We start from the raw sequence: 20,432 nt of genomic DNA, 5'->3' as shown, positions 1-20,432 counted from the left end.
GTTCAATGGGCAGTGTTGTAGCACCAATTAGAAGATATTTTCAGTCACTTTATGCCAAAGTGAGATCCTTGGGTCCACTGGCAGTTCCCCTTCAATCTGTGCCATCTATTCCCGGGTAAGCAAACACATCCTCCAATGAATTGGTCGCTTGCTTACAAATGTGCAAAAGAATATATAAAAACAGCTCTGACATTTCATTGAACATATGGCAGCATGAAAAAGACAAACCTGAGCATATAAATAAATATGTTTATTTGAGGGCTACATATGTAAAAGACAAACCGAGACAAATGCAAATTCCCAAACGGACAAAAGATGCTCAGGTTTTGGGCAAATTCCCAAACGGACAAACCGAGACAAATTCCCAAAATGACGATTCCCTTGGAGATGCCGGTTTTTTTTTTTTTTGAGGAAAGTCGAAACCACAGCCGCGGTCGGCCCCGTCCTCTCACGCTCGCGATGTTGGCACGCGCCGCTCGTTAACTGGAGTCGAGCGAGCGTGTTGCGCGACTGAAGCCGGCGTGGCCGGCCGCAACCCAGCGGTTAGCGTCGCCGGAGCCCTCGGGCTTGGGGCGTCCGGGCGAAGGGCAGGGATTCAATCGGCGGGGCCCTTACTCTGCATTGCACGCGCCGTGAGTCTCTGCTGCTAATTCTTGCACAAATTTGTATAGTTTGCACAGATGGGGCAAAAGGTAGTTAACCCTAGCCGCCCGGCCCTATGCTGTTAGAGGATGCAATCGATGACCATGCGCATGACTTCAGAAACGTGATTCGAATCTAGTACAATGTTCAGAAAGAGAATCGTCTGTTGGCAATTTATGATAGACATAATACTGCCGTCTGATCACAACTAGGCGATTACTGCTGTTCCATATATTATCATGTTTTTTGTACTCCTGCTGCGGATCATGTTAGCTTTAAACGAAAATTAGAGGGATGCGGGTTATCCGGTTATGGTAACTGTGAAAGCAGCTAGTGAGCAGGGCATTTGTCACACTCACTTGACAGTCTTTTCATTGCAGGCACATACTATCCCGAATATCACTAAACGAGGCAAAAAAAAATCACTAAATGAGCTTCTTGGAGCCTGTTTTTCTTTCTTAAATCGAAAACCACATTTTTAATGTTTCGAAAAGGAAATCCGAGTTTTCGTCCCACGAGTACATATACACTACATACCTGTAGACTTTTATAAATAAATATGTTTAGTTGAGGGCTACATGAAAAAGACAAATATGTGGATCTGTATAGATGTACTGTCACTGCTATAGATCCACATGTTTGTTTTGTTTTTGTGCTGCCCACAAATGAACATATTTTGAACAAAATTGTGCATATATGGTATATCTATATCACATCTAGATGTATGTGTGTTTTTTATTTCTGAAGCTTTGAAATTTGACTTCTAAAAAAATTGAAAACAATTTTGGACAGGGAGCTAAAATGCTTCTCTCTATATATACCATCTCTTGTGCTAACACACCTGAAGTTATTAGAGGACTGCAAAAACTTTTGGAAGAAGCACGGCACAATACCTAGTTGGGTTGCTAAAAGAGAAAGCTAGATGATATGGATAATCTACTAACCATAAACGAATTGCTCTTCTGCTGCATTAATTGATCAGCTTTGGATGAGTATATCAAACACACCTATACTTTGCTGCTTCACTGAAGAATCATTTCTCAAGAGGAACATGAGGTACTAGTAATGTATAACTACTGCAGAAGATAGAATTCTCTGCCATTTGTTATGCATAATTTACACGAGTTTCGGAATAAAGCGTGTACTTTTCTTGATGCTATATCAGTATCTGTCTAAATATTGTTGTGCAATCCAGTTTGCCTGAATATAAAAACCTTCTAATATCTCATAATTACAATATACAGCAAGCAATTCTACTGACTGCTAACATACTCAAAGGAGCTTCTTTATGGTACATTGGGCCTTAAAGATTAAACATATGGGCACCTTTCATCTAAAATGTACACCTAGTTTGGAACCGGTAGAGGGAGCAGCGAGGCAGTGGAGGCTCTGCTGATCATTGGAAGCGAAGCATGGCACACGGAAAAGAACCATGCTGTCACTGTCATGGCGACACACACACACACACACAAAAGGGAAAAAAAACTCTTAAGATATCATCATCTTCAAATCTTGTCAGCTCGTGGTAGGAAACCTATTTGCAGGACAATTTTAGGGCTGCCCAAACTGTTGAATGATCTGGATAGATGGAATATGTCTGACCCTTATAAAATCATCACCTTCATCCCCCAATTTACCAAGAAAGGAGCTTGACATGCCCACCAATCTCAACCTCTGCAATGTAGCAAGTGACTGGAACCCAGCAGGAATAGCTGCCAACTTTGCACATGACATGATCCACACTTCTTGAACACATGGCATTGCTCCATCAACAACATCCCACCGCTCCAGTTCCTCAAGTTCAGTTATGATGAAGATTTTCAGCTTTAGAAAACCGGAACGGCAGCATCTCATTACTTTCCCCTTGTATGCATTGTTCAGCTGGAGGAACAGCAGATTCGGCAATCGAACAAGAACTGAAAGCGGGTCATCTTCCAGCTCTGAGAAGCTCAAGCGCAGCTTTGTAAGGTTGTGTAGTTGAGCAAACCAATTTGGCAATGTCTGCAAAGATCCAGCTAGATGCAGCTTCTGTAGACATGAAGAAGGTTCCAACATTGCAAGATCAAGTGGCCTGGTGCCATCGCTAGGGAAGATGGATAGGTATGATAGTTCCTTCATATTGTTCACAGAAGAGCATAGCTCTTTGGCATCTTCATTTTTTAAATCCTCTATCGAAAGCTTCTTCAGCTGGGTAAGGCTTGCAATCTCACAAACCACGGCTGTGCTTGCTTGCAACCCAGTTAATATCTGGAGTTTGTCAAGCTGATTAAATCCTATCGGGATCTGGATGCATTGGTCATCTTGTTTCATCTCTAGATGTCGTAGATTTCTTAAACATTTGATTTGAAATGTGATTCTCTTTATCTGAGTCTTCCTGATATCAAGAGTTTGCAAGTGATAGAGCTTGTTCATTGTTCTTGGGAGCTTCTTCAACTTCGTTCCCCTTAGTCCAAGGTACCTCAAGTGAACTAAGCCTCCGATCTCTTTTGGAAGTTCTAGCATGTTACCATCTTCAAAATCCAGAATTCTTACCAGACCAAAGCTCCTTGAAATAACATTGCATTTAATTGCAGTTGGTGCACTGTTGTTGAACATGAAAACAGATCGCAATCTTTTCTTGTGTTCATTGCTGAATGATACATGAGGCATTTGCATTGATACGCGCCGATCACTAACACTTGGGCCTTTATCAGCGCAGATGATGGAAAATTTCTCATTTTCAGACAGCCAAATGGCAAGATCGTGAAGAAGATCATGAACTCTGCATGCTTTTACTCTCCCACTGATGCTTGCTGTTGCCACTTCTACCATGCTTTTGTTGATCAGCTCCATGAGGTACTTCTCTGCAGTCATTTCAAGTGTCTCATCAGCCTTTTCTTTCACAAACCCTTCGGCAATCCATAACCGAACTAATTTCTTTCGGGAGATCTGTGACTCATATGGGATTACAGAGAGCAGCATAAAACATGGCTTCAAAGGCTGTGGGAGGTCCCTATAACTTGAGAGCAGTGTCCGCTGGATTCCCATTTGACCATTGCTTAGATCCTTCTGAATGCTTGCCAGGACACTTTTCCATTTAGTATCTGTTTGTTCTTTCCCGGACATCATACTCCCTGCAGCAACAATAGCAAGAGGCAAACCAACACACTTCTTCACAATGTCCTCGGCAGTTTCCTTTAGAGCGTCCGGGCATATTCCATCCTGCAAGAATGCCTTTTTGCAAAACAAATTCCAGGAATCTTCAAATGGCAATGGCTGAAGCTGCTGCACAGTGCTCTTTACGCCTTCAACTGAGCCAGCCACGGCGGCATTACGAGTTGTCACAAGCACTCGGCTCCCGCTGCATTTTCTGGGCAGTACTAGCTTGATGATATCCCACAACCCTCTGTCCCAGACATCATCAAACACAAGCAGAAACTTTTTACAGCCAAGGCCACTCAAGAGCAATTCTAGGAGCTGCTTCTCGCAGAGGGAGCTCGCCTCTGCAGAGGGGATCTTCATCAGCCCGTTGGCCATCTCACAGAGGACAGAGTGCAGCTCCATCGTTTTCGACACATAGATCCACGCGCAGCATTCGAAATGCTTCTTCACGTCCGGGTTGGTGTACACCTTCTTGGCAAGTGTGGTCTTCCCAACACCTCCCATGCCAACCAAGGATATGACACTTAGCTCCGACTCTGAGCCTCCATCCAAGATATGCCGAAGCAACACATCCAGATATTTATCCAGGCCTACAACATCTATGTCATGAACCATCGGAGATGAGGCTAAAAGACCATGGATCCACTTATCACTTGATTCTCTAGGTCTTTCAACTGCATACTCCAGTCGGCGACGGGAGATGTCACTCAGCTGAGCCCGGATACGACTGATCCGAGCCCCGACGTCATGCCTCGATCTCAGCTTACCAAGAACACAGCAGCCTTGTACTTGGCTGGCGTCGAAGATGTCGATGGTGTCCTCTGAGTCGGACATGATGTCCCTCATCTGGTCAATCCATGCTTCTCTGGCGACGCCGCCCTCAATGCTGCAAACCTCCATCTCGTGAAGGAAGAGCTGCATGATGTGGAGCTCATCACGGAGCCATCCGACATCACGACTTACGGACCAGAGGCGCCGGCCATGGTCGGTTGCTCTGCTACTAAGCAGGGAGCCTAAGACATGGATCAAAGAAGCAAGCACGGGTTCGGCCATGGAAATGCTGGTCTTCCTTTCTGTTATTGGAGAAGGAAGGGGGAAGCTCGGTAGTCCGTATGCTACCAATTTTCTGGTAGGAAGTCGAGGTCAATGGGCAGTGCTGTACCACTGATTACAAGATACTTTCAACCACTTTATGCCAAACTGAGATCCTTGGGCCCACTGGCAGTTCCTCTGCAATCTGGGTCAACTATTCCTATCAACCGTGCATAATTTCCCAGAAGCTAGATGCATAAAACGATGCTTGACCAACTGGATAAATCTTAAGCCGACAAATGAGCAGCCCGCGACCCCGGAGTTCGATAGGATCCATATGTTAAAAAAAGCAAAACACAGTAAACAGTTTCACATCCTTGCTACATGAAGTCACATTTCAGTTCAGTTAAGACCTAGGTGGCAGAACGATCTGCTTTTTTTCCGGGGAAACCATGTGCTTACTGCTTTGACTTTAACATGCTCTTTTGCAGGATATTTTTTTTTATGTTTCAACTTTCAAGCACTGGAGAAGCATATGGGCCTTGGTGATCTGGCTTCAAGGCACTAATGCACAATGGATTTTTAGGCTCACTCAGCCTGTCAGCATGGACTGAAACTGGAGCCCGTCTTTGGAGCTTTCAGTGTGTCTACATTGAGCCTTGAGTTGTGCATTGTGATCTTCTTCCGGGCCTCAAAGTTGCTAATGGACGGAAGAAAACTCACACACTACACTCTAAATTTCTAAGTAACTCCCTTAGTCCATACAGAGTAGCTCTCTGTTCTTGCATACTTCCAGGGATTTGTTCTACATGCTGCAAACTGTTATTGAGCTGAATGAATTTGGTGCCTCTGCCGCTTTTCATCACTGTTAAGAAAAGTCCTGACGTACTTCTCATCTCTGTAATTTTTGTGTGTAGGTGTATCATGTCCGAGGTTGCGTCAGGTTCAAACACTGAGGATTCTGAGACTCTCAGTCAGTGCCGAGTTAAGATCTGAGACTCTCAGTCATCAATCACAGCAACCAACCATCCTAGTGCAGCATCGAACATCTAGCATAACAACGCCATTACGTACGTACATAGTGGGGATCACACTAGGAGGGGGAGCGGCATGAGCAGCTGAGCACCCCCTTTGGCCGATTTTCTGTCCGCTTCGCTTACGACGGAATCGCATTACGTCTGGGTGCATTGCAAGATTGTACTATGAGTTAACGTTTTGTTCTTGGCTCATCAGATTTGGAAGGCCCCCGTCGATCTCATCCGTGCTCCTCCTGTGGCTCCTGGAGAAACCAAACAGCCAACCGTGGAAGTGGGATGCGCGGCTGCCGGCAAGCATGCAATGCAACGCACGTAGCGTACGTGCGTCAAAGACTGGTGAAAAGATGAGACCCGCCGCAGTCCGCACGGTCCGATTATGTTCTTCTGAATGATATACATCGGCGGCCGGAGGACCACCGGCGCGCCGAGGTGGAGGAGGATGAACCTGGCCGCGTTCGTGCGTGTGCTGAGCAACAGCTGCTGGCTACCATGTCAAAGTCGTCCTTGTTCGGCACCACATTGCGTGGCTTTTGACATTTATGTGTCACCTTCCCATTATTCCCCTCCAATGGTGAGCGCGCAGCAAAGGCTCGGGAGCGGGCCATGCCATGTTTCCCTTGGAGCCGAGCGTGCTGCCTCCGTGTGCCACTTGCGGCAGTAGCCCTTGGAGCCGAGCGTGCTGCCTCCGTGTGCCACTTGCGGCAGTAGCTTGGCGAACATCTGTCCCTGCGGCCCACGGATTTTGTAACGTCACTGGCTGATTGATTGACCAAGTGATACGATTGCAGCAACACGTCGGCCGGTGAGCTTCGAAATGCTGTACACAAAAGGAAGGACCATTATCTCGCAGAGTTCTGTACTTCTCTACTTCTGCAAGAGTTGTGTAGTACAGCTTTGCTTAATTCCTAAGACATGCAGTACAGATTAGTCTGGTGCATGCACAATATGCAGGCATTACATCGTCGTGTTAAATGCGTCATCTGTATATATAAAAGCAAACCAATATATAAAGCATTACGCCATATGCATTCTACCACTTGTTCGCTTATTCCCATTTTCCAGCTTGTGGCTGCATGGTAGCTTTTTTTTATATAGCTCTGCTTGTTGGAGTATACAGAGAATATATCTATCCCACGTCATGCTCATCACCAACAGTGATGCCCTGTTTCGTTTTTTTTTTCTTTTTTTTTGCCTTGTTTATGTTTGAAACATATACTGGTTGCCAAAAAAACGGAGGTGGAAAACTGTTCCTTTTTTACCAGCACAGCGAGCACAGAGATGTGGCAACACAGTTGCATCGACGCGACGCGTTCCTCTGTACATAACCAAGCAATTGGGGGTTAAGTTGATAATGCGCGCCACATACATGACACCAACGTACATCTTCTATACATCTCCACACTACCTAATCCTGCTCTTTGACGGCAAATTACATACGTACATACGCCTAGCTAGCTACACAGCTCTTTCTAGTACATGTCAATCAGTCTTCTCAAAAATCGGACAAGAGCGCCGGCGGCGGGAAGAAGATGCCCTGCCCGGTGGCCAGCATGGCCCTCGGGTCGAACTGGGCCTTGAGGCCCGCGAAGCGCGCCCACCTCTTCTCCCCGAAATGGGCCTCCCACTCGGGCTGCGACTTGTGGTTGGGCAGGTACTGCCTGGCCCCGATCCCGGCCTCGGCGCAGAAGTCGAGGATCTGCCGGTTCTGCCGCGCCAGCGCCTCCAGGCTATGCGCCCCGCCCGGCAGCGCCGACCGCAGGAACGCCACCAGGTAGAACACCTCCTCGTCCGGCGTCACCACCGAGCTCCTCGGGTCCCACCTGCACCACCAATACAAAGATCAGAATTTTTTTACACGCAGTTATCAGATCATCAAATCGGCTCGATACAAAAGTTGGAGCAGACTAGGAAAAGCAACAGTTTTTTTCAGTTAAAGAGCTGCGGCTGATTCCGGTGCGTCCGTCCTTTTGTGTTAAGCATAGGAAAGCGACAACGCATCCGGCCACTAGCCACAAAGGCGGCAGAGGAAACCAAATTCTGACTGTGCCGTTCCCGTCGTGCCGCGGAAAGCCGCGGCGACGCCGGCATAAAATAACCGGTCGGCGCGGGCCGGGAGCCGGTGTCCGGTAAACCGCGAGCAGGGCGCGTCACGGCGCCACTCGGGAGGTTTTTATAAAATTCAGAACAGAGCCTGTCACCCCAGTGCGCGATATGTCCGCGGCCATTCACCGGTCACCGGATCCCGGGCGAGGGTGACGGCAATCCGGGAAACTAATCAGGCGGCAGCGACATGCCAATATACTACTGGCGCTGCGTGCGTGGCGCCAATCATGGTGGCGCTCAATGAGTGGCCACCACCTGCGCAGTCTTGTGTCGCATCGCATGTGAGGCCGATGATCGGTCGGCTTCCAAGGGCGGCGCCCGCCCGCCCGCCCGCCCCTGAGACGGGGTCGTGCGCGTGCGCGCGTCTCTGGCTGGCATGTGATGTGCGGTTTGGCGGGCGGATCATGCGAGCGTGGACGGTGATGAGCCAGCCGCCCTGCATCTGCCGGGCCGGTGATGGGCGCCGGTCGTGCGCCCGACTGGTCAACTGGAGCGCCCAGAAACAGCTAGACAGCTATTACTAGGTAGGTTGACTTGGGCAGCAAAGTGGAGGGTGGGTTGACTTGGCTAGTGGCTTACTTGTGCTTGTTCATGGGGTAGATGAGGATGGGCCCGCCGGAGGTGCGGCTGCCGAGGATGCCGCGGAAGACGCCGCGGTCGAAGTCGGCGATGCGCGACGCCGGCACGAACAGGTTCAGCCACGGGTGCGGCACCTCCCACATGCCCTTGCCGCGCAGCTTCAGCTCCGCCGTGTGCACCCGGTCTAGGAAGTCCACGTACGGCAGGTCCGTCGTGAACACCGTGCCCGGGAGGAAGCTCAGGTCGCCCAGCAGCGCGTCAACCTCCTGCAAAACATAATTACCAGCACGATTTAGACTTGGACGATTTTCTCTCTTCCTTTTTACTCCTTTTTTTAAGCAAAGACTTGGCAATTCAATTCATGCACTACATATATACATACATATAATTAAACAAAGCAAAGTAGTAGTCGATAAAATTAGTGCATGCTCGATCGCTAACAGAATTGAGATCTAGTGGTACGTATGGGAAGATCTACAGACCCAGTGTGCCCTGCATGTGGGTGCCATCATATACTAATCAACATGTTTATACTAGTAGTGCTACCTACTCCAAATGCGAATTAACATATCCCAATGATTGGCTAGCCAGGCCCCCCATCAGCAGCAGCAGTACATAAGACTAGTCATAGTGGGAGTAACTTAGCTAGTAACATAGCGCATTTCAAAAAATTGTTGCTTATGCAGCAAGTAATTAATAAGAGGTGGTAACATAATATGTTACTGTAACATAGCGCTTTTCAAAACAAGATGAGTCTACAAGCTAATAAATGAAGCCATTTAAAATATTACTATTATGTTAGTTTGCATTATGAAGATAGTAACTTAGGCTAGTGTCATATACATGACACTAGTATAAGTTACTCCCCACTATGACCAGCTTAACTAAACCAGAAATTAATAATTAAGAAATACCGTCATAAACAAATGGGACGGCCAGGAGAGAATGCGGTACTAGTAATCGGGATCGAGAGAGGCGGCGCCGACGGACAGACAGACGGACCTGATCAACGGTGGCGGCGGTTGAGTCGTCGTAGTTCTTGGTGACCTCGAGGCAGTAGAGCACGCCGGTGTGGTGCTTGAGCGAGCTGAGCTTCACCGGGTTCTGCGGCGAGAAGAAGGAGGACCTCCAGTTGTTGATGAGGCCCTCGGCGGCGACCACGAAACCCTCCACGTAGTCGAACCGGCGGCCGCCGCCGTGCTGGGAGATGAGCCGCTCCTGGTCCGCCGTGAACTCGGTGAAGTTGGAGTAGAGCGCCCGGATCCAGCGAACCTGCACGTACGTACGACCGTGCACATGATTAGACAACGAATTACTAACCCGGTTGATGAGGCTGCTTAATCAGCTTAGATCACCCACTGCTCCGTTTATTATCGTGGAAATAGTCAGCTAATTAAGCTGCCGGGAAAGAACAGAATCTTGCGGAAGATCGCGTGAGCTAAACAAAAGACGTAAGAAGACCCACCAAATTGGTCAGCAAGGCAAGTTGGTCGATTGATCGACCGATGGATGCCAACCAACCTGGGCGGCTGGACCACCTGACCTGAGTGATCGACCAGACGCACAAGCTAATATTTTAATTTTTAATTTGGACGAAGACTTTTCACGGGGTGGACTTTTTCAAAACGCTACTAATAACGAGCGAAAAGACTGCTGCCAGTGCAAAAAACTGCTTGTTGACGCGGACGGCAATCAGCATACGTGTCATGAGCCCAAAGCAGTCGGCATACGTGTCGCACGGACTGTGCTCGAGCCCCGTGAAACGGATCGGCCGGCTATAATTAGAAACACGTTCGGTTGGGCCTATCCTTATCGGTATCTTTATCGGTTTTGTTAACGTACGTGCGGTAATTCCGTCTCCACCTAACAATGGAAACGGATGTCGCCGAGAGCGGCGCGCCCGCCACTTGCACGGCTGGCGTCGAGCTCCGCTCCCCCGCCGGGCGGCGACATATCGCCCCGTCACGCGGGGGCGAGCGAGGTCGAAATGGAGGCAGATAAGGCGCACGAGATATTCCCTCGCCTTCGTCTTGCAGACCAGGTGGGTTAACGAACGAAGGGATTATTAAACAAAGAATGGCGAGGAGGAGAGTGACAGGCATAAAGAAAGAAAGAGAGAAAGGATTGATGCGTGCGTATGGGGAGGTGAGGACGGCGCCGGCATGGGTGGTGGTGCTACCTTGCGGGGAGCAGGCTCGAGGGCGATGCGAGCGCGCGTGATGATCCCGAGCTGCCCCAGCCCGCCCAGCGCGCCGAAGAAGAGCTCCGGGTTCTTCGCCTCCGAGCAGGTCACCGCCTCGCCCTTCCCTGCCAAGCAGATCAGTGTGAGAAGAGAACGCCGGCGAGGTTGGAACCGGTGGCTGATGGATGGGCTCGTGCATGTATGTGTGTACTACGTACCGGTTACGACGTCGAGCTCGTAGACATTGCTGATCTGGGGCCCGTGGTGGAAGGCCTGGCCGCTGATGCCGGCGTTGGAGAGGGTGCCGCCCACGGACAGGTAGAGGTAGTCCGTCCACGACCGCGGCGCGAGGCCGCCGTGCGAGAGCGTCCAGTTGAGCACGTCGATCCACAGCTCGCCGCCCCACACGTCCACGTAGTGCCCGCCCAGCTCCGGCGAGTACACCGGCAATGCGCGCGACGGCGCCTTGCCCCCGAGGCTCATGTCCACCACCACCCCGCCGGGTACCTGCGCCTGCCCGCTGATGGAATGCCCGTGGCCGCGCGCCGACACGCGGATGTCGCGGGCAGACCCGTACGCCGCCCGGACCAGCGCGGCGACGTCGTCCGCCCCGCTCGGATGGTACACGGCCAAGGGCTCGCCCCGGGTGAACCCGCCGAAGTCGCGGGACGCCTCCAGGACGTCGGCCGGGTCGGTGCTGAGGCGGCCGCCGCCCACGTCGCCGCCCAGCTGCAGCAGCTCCGCGGGCTCCAGCGGCAGGCCCACGGTCGAGATGAGGCAGTATATCTGGAACACCATGAAGACCAAGCACCGCGCCATTGCCACTCTCTGTCCTCTGTCTACCTCTCTATCGATTCTTTGGTCTCCTTACGATCGAGGATCGAGTAGCTGATATGTACTCGCAGGGGAGGATGAAGGAGGAGGAGGAACGAGAGAGAGGAGGTGTGAGGCGTTGTGGTGTGAGCAGGCGGTATTTATAGTGGGAGCCCGAGGGGAGGGAGAGGTGGTGGTGGAATTTGGGCGGGACAAAAGTGAGAAACGGAGGAGACCGAGGAGGATAGGAGAGAGAGAGAGACTCCAACATGCCCGCCCGCCGCGGGAACAGAGCACGACCGCTGGGGCCGCCCAGGAATAAACAAGTCCGGAGGCGCGTCACGACTCCTGCACTCGCGGTCGCGGGCCGGCGGCCTCTTAATTCCCCTGTCAGAATTAGTGGATCGCGCGGCCGCCCAAAGATCGCCCCGATTTCACTTCAGCCAGTGGTACTGCGCAGACTCAACTCTTGTACTGCTACCCTGCTAAATGAACGTGGAGATCGAGCAGAACAGAGGCACCCCCCCCCCCTCTCTGCTCCTCGCCCGCTTTGTCGATCCAAATTCTACTACTACTACGTGGAAAAGTGACCCGGATTTCATCCTGCGTGCCATGTGCGGCGAGCTTTGGAGCGGAATTCTTAAAGCTACTAGCAGCGCATAGCTGGAAGAAGAAGCGCCAATCTGTGGAAGCTTTGAGGGGGAGATGGAGGATCAACACCGAGCCAAAAGAAAGACGATCACCTCCCCGTATCTTGACCGGCTTTTGAGGGTGCGCCCCTCAATCTCATCGCCGCTCCACGCATATGCATATGCATGCAGATGGTGAGGAACCACACCACAGCAGCACCGTTCCAAATTTCCAATCAAACACTGCTCCTACAGTACAGCCCGCCTAAAGTGCACCACATAATTAAAAACCGCACCAGCTTTCTGATCCGGCATGCATTTACCAAAGTACGTGCTGCCCAGATCTTCAGATATTAAAATGCGTATGAAAAGCGCGCCGCTGGTACTGTAGCCAACAGATGTCCTCGAGATACCGGTGCCAGTGTTGCTGGCTGCAGTAAAATCAAAGGCGTGTATGCTCGCCACGGGTACGGTGTAGTACTGTTCTTCCACGCTGGTTCTGCCTTTGGCTCGGCCGCGTAGGCTGTGCCTAGCCAGCCAGCTAGGCAAGTGCCCTACGGCGAAATAGAAATGAGAATGGGTAAAGCGTCGACGCGCGCTCCCACGTGACTGATTGCGCAGGATCGCACGAAGATACGCTGATTTCCTTTTGCTTTCTGCTCGCAATCGTATCGGCCGCGAAATTCAGCAGCCATGGGTTTCAGTGAGAGGAGAGCGAGGACGTGGTTTTGGTTGCTTTGGGACGATGCGCATGTGAGGGAGCAAAACGGCGTGGCGGTCTAGCCCCTACCTCCTATTCCTACTGGCTCGTGCAATGTAGACGATCCACGACAACGGTGGTAAAGCGATGGAGGAGGCGAGGACTCTTTGTTAGAAGATAGAAATATTCTTGGAATAGAAAATTTATATAAAGTGAAATGACATGTATCTTAATTTTTATAGAAAAAGAGTGTCATTTGATTTGTAGGATGAGATGGTTTTTTTTTTCATTAGGCCTGAACTATTTTTTTCCCTTCAAAATGTGAAGGCAGGAATCAATCCTACATAGAAATAGAAATTCAATCTTGCAAACCAAATGGCTCAAAAGTGTCAAAAAAATGGCTTAAGAGAAAAATATCCCATAGGATAATATCTTGTAGATTCCTACAAAATACGTGTAAACCAAATGAGGCCTGAACGCATGGGCGGTCATTGTTGGTAAAGGCCTCTTTGTTTAGCTAGTATTGATTGCAATGCCATGCTCACTTGGATCCTACATTATTTTCATATTTTTGTTTTGTTTTGTTGCATCACTAGAAAAAACAAAGAATTCCCAAAAGGTTTGAGTGGATGGTAAAAAATCCTTATGAAATGTACTGCAAAAGAATTCTTAGGAAAAGGTTCTAGAGGAATCAAACAATCAACATATGAAAAACCCCTAAAGAATCAAATAGTCTAAAATTCCTATAAAAGTTCTTTGAATCAGAGGAGCCCTAAGTAGCACTAAGGATGAAGAGGAAGGGTTTGTGGCAAATAACACAATATGAGCTTAAGGCTTCTTTGGATTGCAAGAATATGAAAAATATAGGAATAAGAAAAATGTAAGATTGAGATGTCACATACTGTAGAATCCTACATGATTATAGAACACATGAATCATACACTGAGTGCCTTTGGATGATGCAAGAATGAAACATAGGAATTCTAGAGGATCTAGGAGAGAGAGAGAGAGAGAGAGAGAGAGAGAGAGAGTAAAGGTGCATTGGTGCACTGGACTTCACAAAGAAAATAAAAATAAAAGGAGATTTAAGTTCAAGTTGGAACTCCTACGAAATGGGGAGCATAGGAATGGGCTCCATTGGAATTTGGTACGCTCAATCCTATAATCCAAAGGGATTCCATAGGAAAAAATCCTTAGGATTCAAATCCTCCAAAATTCCTCTGAAATCCTTCAAACAAAGAGCCCATTAGTATTAATTTTATGATAAATGATGACCTAATGGGCCAGTTTTGCGTTATAAGCTGGCACCTCTTGCACCCCTGGTAACTTCCACTTGGATTAAGTGTTGTCCTGGTGAAAAACAATATAGCCATGATGTATGCAACTTCATTGAGTACAGCTCAATACACGTATTCTTGGCCATCATACACTGACAGAAGTTGGACATATTTTTTTAGTCATTGGACTCGGCCGAGATTTATGAACAAGAGAAGGTGTCATCCCATGAAAGGGTGTAGCCTTGCATACGAGATGTCAACCCAGAGATGAGTCGGTGCCTGACATGGCAGGCTTTCCTCACAATCCTTGTCGCCCGAGTTTAGTTGGAAGAAACTTTACTCGAATCTAGTTGTTTGAATGGATCACCTCATAGAGACTTTATGGCACGACTTTCTTAAGCACACGTACTTCCCATGAGAGATGACTTACAAACAGATGGCAAAACTAATGGGGGTGTTGTGGATCGTATGCATCTTATTAAGCATGTTACGGTAAAATGTCCACTCGTGAAGTCTCAAATGTTGGTATGCATCTTATTTGTCCATAAACTCCCAAAGGATCATAAATTTGAGATAGTATCAAATATATGTGTTCTACGATATCAGCCAAAACCGTATGACATCTGACACGAGGTAATGGTACACATTGAACAACTTTTGGGGATGAAAAAAAGAAAAAGAAAATTAATAGGAACAACTAGGGAATTTTGAGAAAACAATGTCTTCCTTCTAGAAATTCTTATTTGTGGAAAAATGGGACAAAATCAAAATGTAGAAACACAAATGAAAAGTCATGGGATCTTTAAGGAAAGAAAATTATAATATGTATACAAAGCCAAATAATTTGGAAGTGTCTAAGAAACTCTAGAATTCCACCTTTCATTTTTTGAATACATATGTTTTATTTCCTTTTCTTCAATTTTGAATTCTGATCTGTATATTCCAGTTTATAGGATATTTTTCATTTTCATTAATTTTCCCAATAGTTCCTTTTACGTTGGACTTCTTAAATGTATTATGGTGGCTTTCCCATAGTTATTTTTTTTATTTTTAGTTTTCTCTTAATGTTTTATTTTTTTTGTTTGCTTGGATTGCCATATGTGCAAAGCCATAACCGCATAGTCATTCACACCACAGAAACTAAGATTAAGGACACCTACCCCGATGTTGGAAGTGAAGGATCAATTATCTGATTTAGAGTTCGTGGACCAAAAATGAACTTGATAATAAATAGTCAAAAGATAGTACTCCCTCCGTTCCTAGATATAAGTCTTTTTAGATATTCCATTGCGGACTACAGACGAAGCAAAATGAGTGAATCTACACTCTAAAATATGTCTATATACATCCGCATGTAGTCCTTACTAAAATCTATAATAAGACTTATATTTAGGAATGGAAGGAGTAAAAAATTACCCTTGGTATGATTGTATTATGTGTTAACTCTCACAACAAACTGTTGAGGTAATGGTTATGCATGATTGCATCATGTGTTACTCTCACAACAGATTGTTGAACCTTCAAATATGACCGTTAAAAAAAGTGCTACTCTGATTTTCGCAACAAAAAAAGGTGCTACTCTGATAACTTGCCACACATGTCTACTTACACAATATCTACTGAACGCTAGCTAGAGTAATAATCACATCAAAATTGTTTTGTACCCCCTCCGTTCAAAAAGTTTGTCTCAATTTCTTAGCGGGTGATGTAAGTGTGGTTTGATTTGTCCTAGCTAGTCATGATGGCCTTCCGCGGACTAGGCCTTAGATACATCTAAGGCAAACTTTTTGGGACGGATGTAGTATTTGAGTACTTAAATTAGGTATTAGGGTTGTTGTTGGCCATTATAATTCCTAACTTACTCGTCAATTAGGGATTCGTTTTCTTCATCCGTGTCGGTGAGGTTGGTTATAGTAAGTGGGGGAGCATCTTCGCAAAAAAAAAAAAAGTGGGGGAGCATCAGCCCGGAAGGCAGCATCAAAGACACACAAGCAAAACATGGCGATCAGGCAGCACAAGCAAGCCATTAATTGCCGTGTTCCCGCAAAAGAAATGGGTCACATTCCATCCCCGCAAGTGCATGCAAGGCTACCAGCCGAACTAGTTATTGTGATGCTGGGTCTGGACCACCCGATCGTCCATCGGCCCAGCAGCAGACGAACACCTATGCGTGCATGCGGTTGACAGGCCAACCCGCCCACCCAGCGGTCCGACCACGCTCCGCTCGTGTGGTCCAAACCAAGATCGGGGCGTTTGCGTGGCGAGCGCGACCGGATCCCCCGGACACGCCATCCATCGACCATCGGGATCCCCTGCGCGATTCGATCGGAGAATTTCTCGATCGCTTGCTAGTGATGTGCCGACGCCGCCGCTCCCGTGCCGTGCCATCTGCCGTGCCCAGCGGCGTAGGTAGGTATACGTCTGGCTGGCGCCGAGTTAATGAGCTTCCGTCGCTGCCGCTCTCCCGTCAAGTTGAACTCTGTCCTTACGAGTCAGTACCATACGAACAGAGTTGGGGTAGTACCCCCTCATCTCAGTTTTGCTGTACAGCAATCTGGATGTGCTTTAAGCATTGCACTTCTAAGTTCTATGTTGGTTGGGTTTGGTGTTATTTTGTGGTTGAACTATGTACTCGTTGCCTGGTCTCTTTAATAGAAATCAAAAAGGAAACCCTCTTCTGCTAAAAAGAATCTAAGTTTTATGTTATTGATTTTACGCTAAGAGTCGTGCAAGCATTTTTTTCTTCTCTTTTTTCTTTTCTAGATTGATTGAGTGACTTAGATGCGCGATGACAAATGTGTTGCCAATCCTTATATATACAACTCGGGCCTTGTATATACAAGGATTGGCAACACATTCGTCACATTTTTAGGTGATGATGAATCCGATCATCTGACTGACTCGCACCGCCGCCTTGGTGGAAAAAATGTCTGCTTGAGTTGTCAAACAATTATGGCGGTACGTACGTCCATTACGTGTTTGATCACTACGACGATGACCAGGACGTCCGGGGGGATCGCAGACAGATCGTGCGAGATCCGGCCGGACGGCGAGGTTCGGTGCCCGTGCAATGCATGTGGAACACGAAACGGTCCCTCCCTCGCCCGCGTACGTTTTCCACGGCGTAGCCAATGTGAAGCCATGCGCATTGGATTCGATCTCGATCGGTTAAATGGTCATCTTCACTCATAACTACAATCGTCGCAGCTAGTACTAGCAACCGTGTGGCAGAAGCAACAAGACCGGCGGCCGGCGGCCTAATGCACGCGCGAGTTTCATCGGCCGTGCGCGCGGTGCCATGCATGCATGTACGATGGTCGTACGTAACAATTGCCTCAGCAAGGGCGCATGCATGGATAAAGATCAACACGCATGTGACATGTCACCTTACGTAGCATGTGGATGGATATTTCCGACCTAGTATGTCATCAGGATTGCGCCTCGGCCTGCAGGACAAGTGTGCACATGTGACGTCGTCGGTGCGCGCGCGCGGCGGTCGATCTCTTGCCGGAACGCTCCGGCAAGGGACGTCACGCGCGTGCGTGTATGGCCAGAAACCGCACGCCCCGTGCGTTCCAACGGCCGGCCGGATCCAAGGGGTGAGCCGAGCAGTTTTGGCGGGCCGGGCGCATGCATGCATGCGATCGCATCCGCGTCACGATGCGTACCGAGGATGTCGCGAGATCGGGCTCCCCGATCTCGCCATGTCACGTCTGCTTTGGTCTCTTGCTCCAACTTGCACGTCACGGTCTCCACCCATCGATGCTATGCTACCTTGTCCGGCCGCCTTGATTATATTAGCAACATATATGTGCGCAAGAGGACGCGTCATTTTCCGCTCCGCGTATGCGGTCGGATAGAAACTTCACTGCGCTGTCCGGATCAATTTTGTCGAGGAGCGATCATGCACGCTTCATGCATGTGTTCATCCGCGGCTAGCTAAGGATGCAAGGCTTACAGCATCTCCAACAGCCGCACAAAAATCGCGCGCCCAATAAAAATTATAGCGCGTCATTGTAGTATTTTTAATACGTCTGGACCTGCATCGCTTTAGCAGACGCTTAAAAACGCGCGTCAAGAAAGCACACGGTGTAAATTATGAAGCGCGCGTAATCCGGAGCCCAAAATATGCTGCACGCCATAACGTTTTTCAGCACGCGCCCAAATTTTTTTAGTGCTACAACATCTGCTGGAGTTGTTCGGCGCCTCAAAAAACAAAATGTTAATGCACGGAGCTTTTTTTGGGCGCTTGTTGGAGATGCTCTTAGACCACACGAAATGTCTAGAAAATCAAGGCATTGTCAGTCTGAGGAGGCAGCTAGCATGTGTGTACGTAGTAAATCCTCCGACGATGACCCGGCCAGCCAACCAGACACACAGTCCCCTCGATCGGTGCTTGCCGGACAGTGATGGCGCCACGTCCACTCCGCGCATTAAACAGCACGGGCAGCTCCATGTCCCGGCTCCAGACACATGGACAAGGTCGCCACTGTTTGATGAAGATCACGCAGTGAGAGCCATGGAGTGGCCATTTGCATGCTGTGATAGTCGCTGCAATAATTATACTAGTATGCATTTTAAACCGGAAGGCTGGGAGCAGCTACCTGGACAGGACAAGATAGAGACGAATCCTCGTTTTCCTTTTTGTCAAGAGAAAGAGAATCCCAGAGCCAGGTAATTTTGTGACGGTACGCATGCACTTCAATCGTTTTCCGGGAGATCTTGGGCGGGATATGGCATGAATGCGAGATTTGGTTGGCCAGTGCCTCGCGTGACCTAATTTAAAAGCTCCATCCTAGTCGTAGACCCAGCCCTCTAGATAGCACTCTCGATGTTGCATGACTGTACTGTCGCCTCGTCTATCTTTTTACGGCTCCAGGTGCATGGTTTGGTTTGCTCAGCTAGGGAGGGAACACCTTGCTCCCCGCGGAACCAAGAAACGAGACAAAGTCTAGGCCCTAGAAAACGACTTCCTTATATATATATTTCTTTCGGTAGGTATATATACTTATACTGCCGCCATTGTGTTCTTCCAAAAGAGTAGTGCCGCCACAGGTGCATCCCTCGTACACACTCTATATACTACTCCGTATTTAGGATTAGAATACAGCAGGGGAGTGCCCTAGTTTTCTTTACATCCACCAAGAGCTTTAGTACGTACTTACATGGATCCGGTTCGAATGGCGGCACGGAGTTTGCAGCTGGGACGGACTAGGGAATTATTGCGGAGTCCAACAACTCAATATTGTAGTACTCTCGTGGGAAACCTAAATGAGTGTACTTGCCACACATACCTGGAAGCCTGGAACCGAGATCTCTTCGGACGGCCGGCCAGCTCATGTCCTGTACTGACGTACGTGATGCCAGCCAGCCAGCGCTACGGAACAAGGCACAACTAGCGAGCAAATGCACAATGCATCACTGTACTAGGCCCATCTGCTAATCAATGCACCAGCAACGTGCAAAAAAGAAGAGGTCAAACAAAGCTCCAGCTTTAACACTCCACTTGCTTGAGTAGCTCGCTCGCACCTGAATCTCATCGACCTTGGCGTATAGAGTTGCGCGCTCTCTGACGAATTTGGGTTCCTTCTTAATTTCCTTGCTCGTATCTAATTAAGTGGATTCCCGCTGATTAGCTCGCGATCTTAGGCTAATCATAGTGAGAGTAACTTAGCTAGTAACATAACGTACTTTAAGAAAATTCTGCTTATGTGGCAAGTACTTAATGAGAGGTGATAACATAATATGTTACTGTAACATAGCGCTTTTCAAGACAAGATGAGTCTACGAGCTAATAAATGAAGCCATCTATGTTACTACTCCCTCCGTCACGGTTTAGAAGGCACAGTTAAATTTGCGTGCGTTTCCACAATAGACAAGGTTTAGGATGCATTGCATTTATTTGTAGTAGCTAATTAGTACTCCGATATACTATTTCTATATGCATGCATAGTGTGAATGCTATTTTTTAGCCCACCTCATAACCAATAGATAACCACTTAGGTCCCAGAGAATTTCTAAACGCGCCTTCTAAACCGTGACGGAGGTAGTACTATTATGTTATTTTGCATTATGAAGATAGTAACTTAGACTAGTGTCATATACATGACACTAGTCTAAGTTATTCCCCACTATGACCAGCCTTAGTTGTGTGCTGATGATTGCGTATATTTAATTTGACCAAACTGCACAAAAGGTGCTCCCTGCGTACCTGTTCTCCCTTTCTTTCTGCCTCTCGTACCAAAGAAATGTGACAACCGGCCAAAATTGACTGCCTTTTAAGATTTGCAAGATCAT

At 48.1% G+C, this 20,432-nt stretch overlaps 2 protein-coding genes and 1 long non-coding RNA gene across 3 annotated transcripts; 1 reads left to right on the top strand and 2 right to left on the bottom strand.

Annotated features, from left to right (window-relative positions):
- Positions 1 to 421: 421 nt before the first annotated feature.
- Positions 422 to 7,049, top strand: LOC125544960. The gene is made up of 3 exons (XR_007299855.1): positions 422 to 632; positions 5,307 to 5,560; positions 5,733 to 7,049. It is a non-coding gene; the product is annotated as an uncharacterized LOC125544960 (long non-coding RNA).
- Positions 654 to 5,298, bottom strand: LOC125544958 (disease resistance protein RPM1-like). The gene has a single exon (XM_048708764.1). It carries the CDS (start codon positions 4,834 to 4,836, stop codon positions 2,194 to 2,196), a length of 2,643 nt encoding a protein of 880 aa, XP_048564721.1. The 5' UTR covers positions 4,837 to 5,298; the 3' UTR covers positions 654 to 2,193.
- Positions 7,050 to 7,168: 119 nt separating the features above from the next.
- LOC125544959 (cytokinin dehydrogenase 5) lies at positions 7,169 to 11,671 on the bottom strand. The gene is made up of 5 exons (XM_048708765.1): positions 10,935 to 11,671; positions 10,714 to 10,841; positions 9,537 to 9,806; positions 8,535 to 8,800; positions 7,169 to 7,672 (listed from the first exon to the last, which is right to left on the bottom strand). The coding sequence occupies exons 1-5, from the start codon at positions 11,533 to 11,535 to the stop codon at positions 7,345 to 7,347; spliced, it is 1,593 nt and encodes a 530-aa protein (XP_048564722.1). The 5' UTR covers positions 11,536 to 11,671; the 3' UTR covers positions 7,169 to 7,344.
- Positions 11,672 to 20,432: the final 8,761 nt, after the last annotated feature.

This window comes from Triticum urartu, chromosome 3 (genome assembly GCF_003073215.2).
Source record: "Triticum urartu cultivar G1812 chromosome 3, Tu2.1, whole genome shotgun sequence".
Taxonomy (NCBI): domain Eukaryota; kingdom Viridiplantae; phylum Streptophyta; class Magnoliopsida; order Poales; family Poaceae; genus Triticum; species Triticum urartu.
This window is presented reverse-complemented; position numbering and strand designations above follow the sequence as displayed.

Bases quoted from the DNA above. Each gene is read 5' to 3' on its own strand.
- LOC125544958 (XM_048708764.1), bottom strand. From the start codon at position 4,836: ATGGCCGAACCCGTGCTTGCTTCTTTGATCCATGTCTTAGGCTCCCTG.
- LOC125544959 (XM_048708765.1), bottom strand. From the start codon at position 11,535: ATGGCGCGGTGCTTGGTCTTCATGGTGTTCCAGATATACTGCCTCATC. The intron at 9,807-10,713 runs GTAGCACCACCA...ACGTACGTGCAG, and splicing joins TCGAGCCTGCTCCCCGCAAG to GTTCGCTGGATCCGGGCGCT. The intron at 7,673-8,534 runs GTAAGCCACTAG...TTGGTGGTGCAG, and splicing joins TACCCCATGAACAAGCACAA to GTGGGACCCGAGGAGCTCGG.